The sequence below is a fragment of the Phaenicophaeus curvirostris genome, chromosome 3 (assembly GCF_032191515.1).
Source record: "Phaenicophaeus curvirostris isolate KB17595 chromosome 3, BPBGC_Pcur_1.0, whole genome shotgun sequence".
NCBI lineage: Eukaryota > Metazoa > Chordata > Aves > Cuculiformes > Cuculidae > Phaenicophaeus > Phaenicophaeus curvirostris.
The window spans coordinates 15,536,165-15,551,068 of record NC_091394.1 but is presented as its reverse complement, the minus strand read 5'-3'; the positions used below and the strand labels follow the sequence as shown (position 1 = coordinate 15,551,068).

Here is a 14,904-nt window from a genome sequence, read left to right as displayed (position 1 = left end):
AGCAGTTTCGTTTTAGTTATATTGTGTTTACTATTAACGCAAAGAAGTAAAGCCAGTCAGAAATGAACCATACCTTTCTTGAGGATAATTAATTCAAGCAATGTATTATAACAGACTCAGTGGGGGAAAAGGAGGTACTAAACATACACATTTGCTGTTTAACTAGAAGCAGAAGCACCAATGTAATCTAATAAAGCCCACCTAGTGCAGAAATTCAGAAGTCAGCATCTATTAAGTTATCTAACCTGTATACATAAGTTTGGCATTAAAATGCTTTGTTGCATGTAAATTGAAATTAATGGAAGATCTCATAGATCTCAAAATATTCCATCTCTGCTATTAAACAAATTTTTAACCCAAGGGACCTCTGAAACATTGGCATTTCTGAAATTAAACTGATCATGATTTAGCTAATTTGAAATGGCTGGGAATCTCTACAGAAACATACCATACGACAGAACAGTTAAACAACAAGACTCGTTAATTGCTGGCATTGTAATGGCAATTACTGAAGAAGCAGTGTGTACTATGTTCTGACCAGAAGCACAGACACGTAAACAATACTTTGTAAGACACCACAGAGCAAAAATAGCTTGTTTTTCTACAGCATTTTACACAACATTCTTAAAAGATTCATCTACCAAACCCACATGAAACATAGTATGAAGGGAAAGTCAGTTTTCCTTCATGAGCATTGTACAGTACCTCTAAAGTTCAGAGAAGGTTCAGACTGAGTTTTTGACGGGGGAACTGGAAAAGGCAGGCAATGAAAGGACAAGAGAAGACATATTAAAGTTCTAATACTGCCTCATTAGCCACAATATTCATTAATTACTCCTAGTATTTGTTTTCCTAAGCACTACAGAAAAAAAATGTTGACCAACAACACTTATGCAGAGCTGCTACTGGAAGCAGAGTAGCTGTGTTTGCATTAATTCACAATTCACTCGTGGTGTTGCTTCAACTGCTGAATCAAATTATGTCAGCAGGTGGCAGTAGAGCTTGTCTTTTAATAATCCTTCAGCACTTGATATTTCTGTTTCAGGGAAGGCAAGAATGACGAGTGCAAAGGTTTTCTAGAACCTGCTCTTACAAGCACAGTTTATGTTTCCAGTGCCTCCGATACCTTACACAGTGAAAATGTATTTCAAGAATCTGTCTGTTCCAATAAGCTAACAGACTGGAGACCTACTGGATGCACAACTCATACACCAACTGCTACTGAAACCAATGGGATTACTCCTCTTGGAGATTACAGATGAGAATACAGGACTAAGGAATTTGCTGGAATAGAAGAAACCTTTTGTAAATTTTATGTGTTTTTACTGGTTTTCTCATCAGACATCATGGTGCAGAGTAAGAAGACGACAGAAAAGGCTGAAATACACTCTGGATCACAGGGATTTTATCATAACGAAATGTATACTGAAAGGTTAAAAAAAAATTAAAATAAATAAAAAAATCCTGATACTGAGAGCAGCACACTATGGAAGGTTATATAATCTGCTGCTATAAAACCAGCCCTGAAGTAAAGTTTTGGTCCTGACTGTATAGGCTAGAACTGGATTCGAGGACCAATATTGCACCAGTCTATACACCGTGACTTTCATTTTAAAGGAAATGAATTTAAGGAAAACTTAGGCTAATTACTGTAAAAGTTGTCCCTGAACTATGCTGAATCCTGTTGAATATGCTGTGTGTTCAATATGTTGCTCTGAAATTGTTAGCTTAATTACAGTAAATATCTCTTAAACAAACACGCAGTCAAATTACGACATGTTGCCAAACCACTTCTTTGAGCATCCTAACAATTCAAAGGAAAAGGAGACATTTAATTTACTTAGAAGTCTAAACTCATTGAAATTTGACTCACAAAGGTAGAGCTGTCACTTACCAAAGGAGTTTGAAAGAAGAGACAGAACATCAACATAAATAAATAACTGTATAAATAAAAAATAAGCCTGCTGCTCAGCACCCACAAGACTGACATTATCCAAACAATAAATAAGGACATTTACTGTGCTTGAAGTGATACTACTTGAGACAAACTGCAGGAGAAAATTTTAATGAATATCAGTTTCTGAACTCAAAGGAAGTAGTGTTTGTCACTGTGTATTTTTAAAGCGCATCACATAATTATGCTATTCGAATACACAATCAGGCTGATAAAACCCAAGACCAAGAAGCTACTGCTATAACATCATCTACAAGAACAGACAGTGTGGGTGAATAAACAAGAGAACAAAATTTTAAATAGAAATACCTCTTAGCTCCTCTTCACTAAACCGTCAATAACTTCGCTTTTTGGAGGAATCGCCTCTCAATCTATCCACAGTCTGTTTCTCATAAGCCCTGCTCTGCTGCCTCTGCCTCTCAGCTTTCGCAGCTGCCATGACTATGACATGTATCTTCTTTCTTTCTCTCCAACCCACAGCACAGGTAGGCGACAGGCTCTGACTGGATGCCCCCCGCCCTCCGTGTTATGCACACCTGTACTAACAGCAGCTCCAGAAGCCAGCAAAGCTCCTCCTTTTGCCCTGCCCCAAGGCCAACCCGTGCACTGCCAAGGGCCAGCCCAGCCTGGCACGTGGCCGAGAGCAGCCAGGGATGGCTGGCCATGCTGCTGTCCTAGCTGCTGCTCTAGGCACAGCTCACTGAACGAACCCACACTCCTCACTGGACTGAGATGTAGCTCTGATGTTTCAGCCAGACCCCAAAGGAACAGAGTACAAATGCTTTTAAGTTGTCCATAATACTGCTGAGACATCATTTAAATCTGCAGTGACCGCTTTCAGTCTCAGCTCACCTCTTTTTCTGTCCCAGGCATACAGCTCTTTTATTCCCAGCTCCTCCAAGGATTTGGTAAGCTCCAGCTCCTCCCCGGTGATGCCATCTCGCAGAAGAACGACATGCTCTTGACTGACTTCACACTTCTCACAAATAGCTGGGATGATGCTGTGGAGAGGCACCTCTGGACTAACTCGAACCACAGCCTTCTGCGTCTTCAGGTAGTTTACTACCAGCCTCACAGATTTCTGCAGAAACACACACAAACTCTCAGCCCTCCCTCCATGATGGCAAGGTTCTCTTATAATGAGAAAGGCATTAAGAACTTTCATGTCTTGACTCCTCCTAGGCAAGCTTACTCCACATTCACACTATTGCAAAAAATATTATTCAAAAAAAATACAATAAGCACTCAAAACTCCTCTGTCACTAAGGAGAAATCCAAAAGAACAGACAAATAAGGAAGATTAATCAGATAATTTGTGAATACACCACTCAAAGGCATGACAGTGTAATCAACTATACTGATTCAGAAGATAAAAAAAAATAAATCGGCAAACATATTTGGAAAATGGCTATTTCTGAATTTTCACAATACTGTGAAATACCTTTATTAACAATCAGTGTTCTCCCATATCTTCAATAAAGATGGCAAACACAGTATCATCAAAACCCTATCTATTTCCACACAATCGCACAACCCTCACTTCAGCCACAACTGTGAATTTCCACCACTCTGGTCTTCAATTAAGGGTCCTTGAAGAGACAAGGACCAACCACATGCAACATAACATTGTCGCACCTGCCAGTCTGTGTGTGAATCAGTTAAGCTAACAGAGCAAGTTATAGTCAATAAGAGGCCCCTCCCATCTGGTTTGAAGATGCAAAGACTGGAAGAATTGTCTGCAATCATAGTAATGAAATGATGTTCAGTGGCACCATTTTAGGTCTGTAGAGTACCAACCTCAGGGACCCTTGGCAGAGGTCGCTTTGTCTTCTCTTCGGGAACCTTCTCTTTCACAAGTACTGTCTGTACATCCAGTGCTCCTATCAAAGTGTTTGGCTTGTAACTCAGAGGTTGTTGAGTTCCTGAAGACTTCAGTTCAAGACTATGTTGGGATGGATTTAAGCGATACTGGCTGCATAAATCAACCAACAGATCCATCACAGCTTTACTGCAGGAAGAAGACATTCACTGTTAACATGACAAAAAGCAGTTCGTAAAAGTTTAAATTCTATTTTAATATGGGATTAATAAAAGACAATACAAGCTGTGGATGTGTCAATAGTTTACAGTCTTTGGGAAGGAATAGCACTAATGCTTTGAAATGCTAAACAGATAAGATAAAATGTTAGGAATTAAATATATTTACACTTCAGTATGTGTTTATGAGCTGACAATTAATAATCCACTATAAGACAGACAATAGTGCCAATAAGAGCACTAACAAAGGTAAGCCAAGAACAGACAAAGTGCATCTTATCTGCTAAATCCATATATTAAATTTTCCTATTCAAACTCTGTTCTTTAACACGGAGACAAGGTATAAATAAATGATGCAGTCACGGTATAGTAAACTCTACCTAAATTTGAACCATCACGTAACGTAACTAAAAATGGAGTATTAATATCTGAAACAAAAGGTAGACAGGACTTTTCTTTTCAATTTATAGCTTTTGAGTTCCCCTCCCAACCTATTTGAAACACAAAACATTTCCAAATACAAGAAATCCTTTCTATATTTATTTTGAAGGCATTAACCCTGTACAAAAACAATGATTTTGAGTATTTGCATTATCCAGAACTCTTACTGCAGATGTGATTCTTAAATCACAAGGTTAAAAGAGTCAGTCACTGCCCCTCCACAGAGGTACTTGTTTTGTGTCAATAACTCAACATTCACTGGAGCTTGATACTACCTGACAGCAGATATGAACTATGTTCCTCCATATATTCTCTTCTACCACAGTACTGAAGGGTTTTGGGGTTTTTTTGCAATCTTCCTCCCTAAAATTCCATCCAGGATCAGAGAAGAAGGTTAAAACAGGTTATGTTTCTGAAAAGGTTTGGTTTCATAAACCAGTATCTGTTATCAACAAGATGAGGGAAGCTGAAAAACATCACTAGCCATACCTGAAGCTTATCATATGCATGGAATATTTTTCTGCTAGCAGAAGTGAAAAATAAGTGCATAGAGAGCATATTTGCCACAGGAATTAGCGTATCTTCTAATGTGTAAACTGGAAACACTGTATGCAGATTCAGAATGCAAGCAAATTCAGTGAAAAAAATTCTTCACAGGTTATCAGCTACCACCATTATATCTGTAGCTGAAGAACTGCCCTTCAACTCCAAGATGTTGGCACCTGGGAAACAACTTTGGGGTGGACTGCCCATATTTGAAGAAAGAAGCTGACAAAAAAACCTAGAGAGCTAATGGCAAAGACAACGAGAATGGAAAACAAGAATGATCCATTATTAACAGGGGAAAGACTAAAACATAACTAGGTGCCATCTCTTCTTGTGCAAGAGGTAAGAAAGGACCTTCTTTACAGTAACCTATTTCAAGTTTAACCGAGTTATGCAGTGTGAGCTGAAAAAGTGGCAAGTGTGGAAAATCTGAAATAGGTGATCACATTGAAAAGAGAAGAACACAGGGAGAAGATGACTACTGAAGACAAAACAAGGAAAGTAGATGTCATTAATATGTATACGAGGTTTCAGAAAAATAGAGCACTGTGGTAACAGGTATCACCAAGCATTTAAAGAGAAACACGTTGTACCTAAATCAAAACTGTATCGGGTCATTTCATGATGACTTATCTTGGCACCGTCCCCAAGTTGCAAACATCTATATTTCATAACCATGTTTAATTCACATGTAACATGCTACAAACTAACAGAAGCATGTACAACTATGAAATCCAAACTATAGGAGAACCCCACCTACACTGATATGTACATGAATACGTAATATGCTTTGCATTTATAATAACCTTAAGTGATAAAAATTAACTACAGTGGTTTTATTTTGAAACATGCTCTAGTGTACTTCATTGCTCTGCAACTGCTTTCCTGAAATTAAAGAATCATTTTTCATTATGATGATGTCCAGGGCAAGATTTTGCAAATTCTTACGCAACAGAAAAGCTATTTCCCCAGGGTACCTAAAAGTAGATTTTGCAGGGTGCAGTTTTAATGATGGCAATGAAAATACTTAAGATTTGTAGCAGTATAAAAACCAGCAGAATTTGCCTGCAATGCCCTTCCTGACATCACCGTAGATAAAAAGAGTGAAGAGGGAAAAGAATTTATTACCTGCACTGGCTCCTATACTTGCTTCAAATTAGACAAAACACTTTTTTTTCTTTTTAAAATCCGGTGTCTTCATCATTAAACGTTTACCTCTTAATATCATTGTACTTTGTCTAGTTCACAATGTCAAAAAAATACAAAAAGATGAAAAAGCCTGGGCTTTAATCCAAACCTGGAGATTTAAGACAGTCCATCCTCAAAAATTTCAGATGCTCCTAACTTTTTTTTTATTCCACATCTCTAAAAACATGCCCAGTGCTAATGCACAGAAATTTTTGTTTTGCAGTGGTTAGAAAGAACAGCAGCACATGGAAAGCCTGTTCACAGGCTGATGCCATCATAATACAGGGCTCGTTATAAGGTATCCTTTTCTTTTCTTTGTAACCTGTTAGGATGGTTTACTCCCCTCTTCAGTTTCTACGATCTTCCACTTCCTATACCTGGCTATCGGTGCCTGACATTTATCAATAACTCTCCACTTCAATTGCTCAAGAAGGCACTGAGGGAAAACATCTACAACCTATGTTAGGCTCTGGGGATACTTAGATTAGCACAAGCAGGACTTGCCACCTGAATCAGGGACCTAAACTGTCATGCAGCCAGTGGGGCCAATGGGAAAAGTGGGCACCTTCAGAAAACAAGAAAGACAACATTTTGGTTACTTAGAATGCTTAGATGATGTAAATAACCCCACAGGAATGTTTAAGGTATAATATTTGACATTTCTTTGAGGTTTTAATCAACAAACTAAAGACTCAATAATAAAAGTACTAGGTTCAGTGTATGCAACAACAGCGGCAGTGATAATAAACACCCGTGTGAGAGATAGAATGTTTATTGTACAGGGATTCTCCACTTGTCTTTGCTCCTGTAGCTCTCAAAATTAGCCTCTTTTTAGCTCCCAGGTAGCTTGCAGCTCCCTAAGAAATACCAGCTTTCTTTGGGATCTAACAGCCAGTGAGTTTCATGTCCTGTTCTACTTTCCAGGCCTCTTCTCTCCTTTCTCTCATTAAGTCCAAATCTCCCCATCTTAATCACTAAATGCATAGTATGAGAGCTCTGATAAGCACTGATTTCCTTCAAAACTTTTAACATCACTCTGGCTTTAGGGCTGACCCACACAAATTGCACTAGGCTCCTGGGAGTGGCTAAGCAAACACCAATTTCTACAAGTAAATTAGGGGGAAGAATGAAGTACCAGACACTATATGCTGCTGCACACATCCTCCTCAGCCATCAAAAATATACATAGGCAAACAAGTAAAATAGACTAATATACCAGATCAAGAAAAGCAGTTTTACAGGAATGCAGGGTAACTACTGCAAACCCCAAACATAAAGAAAAAAAGGCCTTGATTCATCAAGAGGCATCTACACATCCTCCTAGTCTGCTATTATCACTTTCTACAGCTTCCTGATCATTGCTGACCACATAATTCTTTGCTACAGTTTCATCACAGTTTTGAATATATTTTTAAAACTCTTCCAAATTCTTTCTCAAAGCAGTAAGCTTCCCTCTTTCAAAACAGTTCTCTCAGAAAGGATGAGGAGAATCTCCCACAGCAAAGAAAATTATCTCGAAACTGCCTTTCCAATACAGTTTGCCTTTGATTATACCCTGTGATAAGGAGAACCCCTCTTTCTTCCTAGGGAAAAAGCAATACACTTTTATGTAGAAAAAGCTTCCTAAATACCAGTAGATGCTTTGCTGTCTACACGATCACAATGTATTTGCAAAGGGAGGATCCCTGAACCTGATGAATCATTCATCTTTTGAGCTTTCTTCTCAGCATGACTCCAGTCAGTCAAACCGTCGGGACTGCTGTTTGCCAACAGCACCAACTTCCACTGCACCAAAAGTGCACTGTATTACGATACTAGTCCAGCAGCACCACATGGAAGAGATGGATCCATACACATGCTGAGAGTGATCCATGGGGAGAACAGTAACACAATAGCTGCTAAATCCTTCCTGCCCCAGCAGAGAGGGTCCTTTACACATTGCTCTTGGGTACAACACCTGCCTAAAATACCAAGAGAAGCATGGCACAGAAAATCCATCAACTCAGAAAGTGAGATATAATTATCAGCAAGTATCCCACTGGAAACAGAGGACTCCAGAAAGCAGGAGCTAATTAAAGCCTTACCTTCCTTGCACTGTGCTCTTCTGCTCCAGCCCATTGGGTAAAATGACTGTGAGGTCCACCAATCTGTTTATCATATTCTCCTTCATGCTCACAAGGTTCTGATCAGAAATTACAGCTGTCTCTGCAGGTGACTTGTGCTCACTGTGAATTCCACTTGCTGCAGAAGGATGATTTGGTGGAGGAGGAGCACGAGCTTTCATTCTTCTCCTTGGGAAATAAATGCAGGAAGATTAATCATTTCTTGTGAGCAAAGTATAAACACATTGATAAGAAAATCTGTTCTTTCAGCCATAATCACAGATTGTTTGAAGAAGTTACTCTGGTGCAACCCATTTTTCTTTATCATGAAACTTTTCAATGGAGTTGCATTTTATTTTTACCTCTTCTCTAAAAATACACTAATTTTTTAATGATGCACTCACTCCTACTGTTTGCTTTCCATGCCCCAGGGGATGAATCAGTTCCATAATTAGGAAACGAAATAATCATTATTCTGTTGAGTATGAAGCATGCTCCTGTGAAGCGAGAAACAGAAATGCTGGATCCAGTCAGACCTGAATCAAGAAAGGGTTGTATTTGTAGGCTTCCTCCACACCAGAATGGCAGGAGCAGAGGCAGGGTGAGGTTTCATTCAGTTATATTTGGCTTCCACAGTATTACTTGACTAGAATTATTGTCTCTTCCTCTGCTCTGAGTAAGTACTAATAAATTTGGATCACCATACTTCACAGGAAAGAACCATGAAAAGGTCAACCATGAATGATACCACTTCTTACTATGCAACCCAGAGTCTATAGCTCCTCGAAAGCACCCTGAAGAGAACTTTTTCTTCAGTAGCAGGCTATGTACCATGGGTGACATACAGAAAAGCTGTGTCAAATTGCACTAAACAAGCAGTTGAGTACTTTACAGAGACAAAAAACCACCACAAATTCAAAGTTTAGTTCACTGGCAAGCTGCCAGACAGATAAGCAGCATATGTGTGCTGTTAAACTTTTGACTAGCTGGCCTCACACTAAGCACATGTCTAAGAGGATTAATTCTGATTATTAATATCCCAGTGACCTCTTCTGACTTGATTTATGCCTAGTTTAAGTCAGATTTTAGTGTAACAGATGGAAAAGGAGTAAAATATTTGCTAAAAAATTATTATCCTGGGGTTGCCATCTGTATTTTTCAGATCTGCCTTGTTTCAGGGTGCAGGAAGAGATTATGATTCTGCACATCATTTTCACCCTACAAATAACATAAACAGAGGCCCAGAAGAGAAGAGTACAGAAAAAACACTAACCCTCAAAGTCTGCAAAGCACAGTGATTGAATTAGCCAAGGGCAAATCTGTGTTTAGGGAGAAAAAAACCTCAAACCTGACAGCATCAATACCAAACTAAACTTTTCTTCAGTTCGACACAGCATGTATTCTCAGCAACAAAAAGATAAACATACAGTTTGGAGTACCAATCCTAGTAGAGAGGAAAGGCAAGAGCTATATCACATCACAAAACAAAGAGTTCAGAAGCAAACCAAATCCTCTGCACTTTTTAATCAGTATTTGCATTTGACTAAGAATTTCAGTTATATGTCTCAGCCTGCAAAAAATCACTACACTGCCTTGAAATTGCACATTTCAATGAGACCTCAGCAGGACACTGTAAAATTAGCAGAGATGCAGATATTTCTTTTCATTTCCTGTGTGCATAACAAATAGCATTCTCTACAAATATGCAGGGAGAGCTACTGCCATAATTACTAGGATACACCAATTTCCCTTCTATGGGACATTTTCACTGAACATTCACCTGACTTTATGTATGTCCATGAACCAAACTATTTTTTTTATACTTGTTTATAGAAGAAAAAAAAAAAGAAATGTGGATTCATCTTCTGCTCAAATCCCTTTATGCATGGCTACAGTTGTAATTTGCTAGCAGGTGGTGAGAGACATCAAGGTTTTGCATAATCCAGATCATGCCAACTGCAGCTTTATAATCATGAGGCGCAACATTTAAGGACTTCAGATCAGTTTACAAATCATGTAACTCTTGTCCTCTGTAACATCAAATACATCAACATAAGTAGCTACAAAGTGTCACATCAACTCATTTCTTAAGACAAGCTTTTAATTTTTGTTTTCAAAGCTCATCCTATAATATGGAGGACAGTCTCCAATATAACACCAAATCTTGAGAAGGAAAGAAGCAGGCAAATGTCCCAAGCCTGGCAGAACTAGGTGGGTTTCTTTTAGTTATGATTTATCTGCACTTATAAATTCCAGACCTTGCAGTGAACATAGACAGGGAAAAACAATGCAATGATAATAAAATAAACATGAAACTGAAACCAGCTGAAACTGAAGAGACTTTGAAACTTCACAGGAGAAGTGAACTGAGTTTTGAAGCTGATGAAGGAGCTGCAAGTAAGTTAGGAGTATGCTACGCACGTGTTTGTTCTCTAGCAATAGCATAAAGCTGCATCTGGCACCTTACTACCAATTTATAGCTCTGAAATGAGAGCATGATTTTTAAGTTTTTTTATCTTCTCTTTACAGCCAGTTCTCCAGTTATAGACCTTGCTCAACACTGCTTAAGGCTGGAGGCAGGGGTGTGTGTCAGGAGATCAGGTATCATGCCATGAAAAGCATCAGCTATACACTGACCAGTGATGTACACATTACCTCCATAAAATACATAACCATCTACTCTTTAAGACATTACATGATAAGGGCCTTTTAGAAACTACAATCTTCCTTTTCTTTTGTGTAGAAAGGACAGTACAGGCCCTACACTTTCCTTCAGACATCAGAGAAAGGAAAAAGGAAAACATTCCCACTACAGTCTCTCTACCCTAGCAACAGTTCAAGTGACCTCATACGAACTTTTCCACAATAGCGACTACACATTCTCTTGAAATACTCGTGGCTACCTTAAATGCCTGGTTTTCAACCATTTTCCAAATGACAAATTTCAAACTACTTCAGTGGAAGCAGATGCCTTTAAAGTTCACATCTCTAGAGGCATATGTGGCACAGATTTGCATTTCATAGCCAGCTTTCTGAAACATCCCAGCAGTAGAAAGTAGCTCCATGAACCACAGACTGAAATCCACAGCTCTAGCTCTACCTTGGATCTGCATAAGCAGCTGCATTCTGAGAGGCTCCAGCAACTGCTGTCAGAAGGCTCTGAGAAGCCTGTAATACTATTGAACACAAGTCAGAAAAAGAATTCAGCTTCCTCTGACAGAGATACAATGGTTACAAAAGACAGTACAAAAGCACTCCGTAAGACAAGTCTTTTTGTTCCACTCTGAAAATAATGCACAGAGAAAGTGAGTGATTGAAAAGCCCCTTTTAAGCACGGGTGCTTTCCGTGCTATAGACACAACATACTACAAAAAAAAAAAAAAAAAAAAAGTTGTATAACATTCTGCAGTATGAGCTAAATTCAAACTAAATTTAGCTTAACAGCATTTTTTCCCCCACAAACACCTTTCATGGTGCTCAGTACTGAGATACTTTTTAAGCACCCCTACCTGCTTCATCTGCGGATGAAGTTAAAGGATGAAGTTGAAAGTTAAAGGATGAAGTTGAAGATTATTAGTCTGTGGATGAAGTTAAAAGTGGGAACACTTTGAACCTATGATTCACTCACAGTTACATGAATGCTTTGATCCAGTCTTTGAAAAGGACACAGAGTCAAAACAGGCAGCTGATTCTAACACACAAATGTACACTGCCTTTTACTGAGATCATCTCACTTTACTCTAAGCTGAAATATGCATATAAACATGAAATAATTAGGCAGAATACATTAATAACTTACCAGCACTGTTTCTCAGCAACACCATCAGGCTTTCCAAAAGGGAAAAACAACAAGCAAACTGACCAAGAAGCCCAGCATATAGAATATATAGCATATAGAACAAATGCAACAGAAATGAAGAGAAGTTTCACCAGATTAAGAACTTCAAGAAAAGGTAAGACAGGCCCTTTGGACCTACACTTTATTAATATGTAACTACCAAGTAATAGGATGCAACCTGGACTTTATAATCCCATGTTGAAAAGACATGATCTCTATTTCTAACAGTAGTGGTCCTTGGACTTCCGCTTACATGGCAATGCTATGCAGAGATTGTCTTTCTTTAGATAAGGCCTAACACGAAAAAAAAAAAAAAAGAAAAGAAAGAAACGATCCTACACATCTCCACCATGCTCAAAAGAAATCTGGAATTCTTTTCCTTCCAGGCAAAGGCAGCCTTACAGGTATTGGGCTGACTTCATCACATGGATATCAGCAGAAGTTTGGCAAGAGCTCCATACTACTCCAGTTTGTAGAATCTCGTCCTTTTTATGTCAATTCTCTCTCTAATTATTCACTAAAAAGAATTTCCTCAGGTGGAAAACTGGAGACAATGAATTAAATATTCTCGACTTTCAGGTGATGGCAGTCCTGCAGTCTTTTCAGGGGAAACCAATGCACATTGCTGTTTGAGGGGGGAAAAAAAAAAAGCAGACAAGTATGTTTTCTTTATATCTGAAAGCTTAAGTCCTGAGGCACACCTCACAGTCTACCAAGATAGACAACATGGCAGAAGTCACTCCTACCTAGTGATCTAGCCCGTGAAGCACTTATCCTTTCAAGGATATTTCTCTCTCACTCATCATTGCTCATAGATAAAAAAAAAAAAAACAACAAAAAACCCCAAAACAAACAAAAAAAACAAACCAAAACCAACCAACCAAACAAAAACCCTCAAAAAAAACGCAACAAAAAAAACCCCAACCCAGATCACAGGCTGGAAAAAGAAACTCACTATATCAGTTATTAGCATGTCATGTTCCTCTTTGTAAGTAAAATCCTTTCAGCTTCTAGGCAGAGCAGCTCAGAAGAATTATTAGCTCAACACAAATGTAAAGGAAATAGAAACAGGTTAGCACCAACATAAATCACTGAAAGAATTCTGAAAATGGAAAACAGAAGTTAAAAATTTCCACAGAGATGGGGAACAGAAATCAGGAGAGCATGATAATGTCCATAACTACTAAAGAGGGAGGCATTCATCCAGACAGCTTTACAATGTCAAGGACAGCTCCATTTCTCTTTGCCATTTATAACACTCCAACAACCAATTAAACTGAGCTTTGTGTTAGCTCTTTATTTGGAAGTAGAGAAAATAAGAAAGAATAAATCAAAGAACATTCTAAAGTTTACTCAGTCTATCACAGGTAAAAAAATACCAATCCATTACAAGTATGTTCAACATAAGTGACCTATGCCTTTAGATGTCTCATACATAGCAAGGTACAGGTCTAAAATATATTACTCTTACAGTAACTTACTTCCAGTGTTATCCTACAACACTTCCTAACATTTAGAATATTACAAAAAAAAGGGGGCAGACAACTCAGGAGGACACAAAGATGTTGTGAGGTTATGCAGGAAGAAAATCAGAGGGGCTGAAGCCCAACTAGAACTTAATCTGGCTACTGCCATCAATGAAAATTAAATATGTTTCTATAAATACATCAGCAGCAAAAGGAGGGCTAAGGAGCATCTCCATTCTTTAGTGAGTGTAAAGGTTAACAGCGACAAAGAACTAGGAAGAGGCTGAGGTACATAATACCTTCTTTACCTGGTTGTTCTATAGGTACCTAGCCCCCTGAGCTAGAAGACAGGCACCAGGAGCAGAATGGAGCCCCCATAATCCAAGAGGAAATGGTTAGTGACTTGCTACACCTAGACACACACGCCACTGAGGTCAGATGAGATCCACCCAAGAGTACTGAAGGATCTGGCAGAAGTGGTCACCAAGCCACATTCCATCACTTATCAGCCGTCCTGGATAACTGAGGAGGTCCCGCTTGACTGGAAGATAGCCAATGTGATGCCCATGTACAAGAAGGGCCAAGAAGGAGGATATGGGGAACTACAGGCCTGACAACCTGACTTCGGTGCCATGGAAGGTTACGGAGCAGATCATCTTGAATGCCATCACAAGGCATTTACAGGACAACAAGGTCATCAGGCCCAGTCAGCATGCATTTAGGAAATGCAGGTCCTACCTGACTAACTTGGTCTCCTTCTACAAGGTGACCTGCTTAGTAGATGAGGGTAAGCCTGTGAATATTGTCTACCTGTATTAAAGCCTTTTACACCACTTCTCAAAGCATTCTCCTGGAAAAAGTGGCTGCTTGTGACAGGCATTCTCTTCACAGGGTAAAACACTAGCTGGATGGCTGGGCCCAAAGAACTGTGGTGAACTGAGTTAAAACTAGTTGGTGGCAAGTCACTAGTGGTGTTCTGCAGGGCCCAGTGTTTGGGATGGTTCTTTTTAACATCTTTACCCATGGTCTGGACAAGAGGGTCCAGTGCACCTTCAGTAGATTTCCAGATGACACCAAGTTGGGCAGGAGCGTTGGATCTGCTTGAGGGAAGGGAGGCTCTACAGAGGGATCTGAACAGGCTGGATCGATGGGCTAAGCCCAACTGTATGAGGTTCAAAGAAGCCAAGTACTGGGTCCTGCACTTAGGCCACAACAACCCCATGCAACGCTACAGGCTTGGGGACAAATGGCTGAAAAGCCACCCAGAAGAAAAGGACCTCAGGGTGTTAGTCAACAGTCAGCTGAATATGAGCCAGCAGTGCGCCCAGGTGG

The 14,904-nt window shown here is 39.3% G+C and overlaps 1 protein-coding gene across 9 annotated transcripts in view; it reads right to left on the bottom strand.

The window, feature by feature from the left end:
- COBL (cordon-bleu WH2 repeat protein) overlaps positions 1-14,904 on the bottom strand; it is a 202,972-nt gene that overhangs the window by 103,428 nt on the left and 84,640 nt on the right. For 6 of the 9 annotated variants that reach the window (XM_069853419.1, XM_069853416.1, XM_069853417.1 and 3 more), the window contains exons 2-5: positions 8,251-8,457; positions 3,752-3,962; positions 2,807-3,035; positions 706-750 (exon numbers count right to left, since the gene is read on the bottom strand). In XM_069853419.1, coding sequence (XP_069709520.1) covers positions 706-750; positions 2,807-3,035; positions 3,752-3,962; positions 8,251-8,450 — 685 coding nt within the window. In that variant the 5' untranslated portion in view covers positions 8,451-8,457. The remainder of the gene's footprint in view (positions 1-705; positions 751-2,806; positions 3,036-3,751; positions 3,963-8,250; positions 8,458-14,904) is intronic. The other 3 variants (XM_069853418.1, XM_069853421.1, XM_069853424.1) reach the window with 1 other exon arrangement.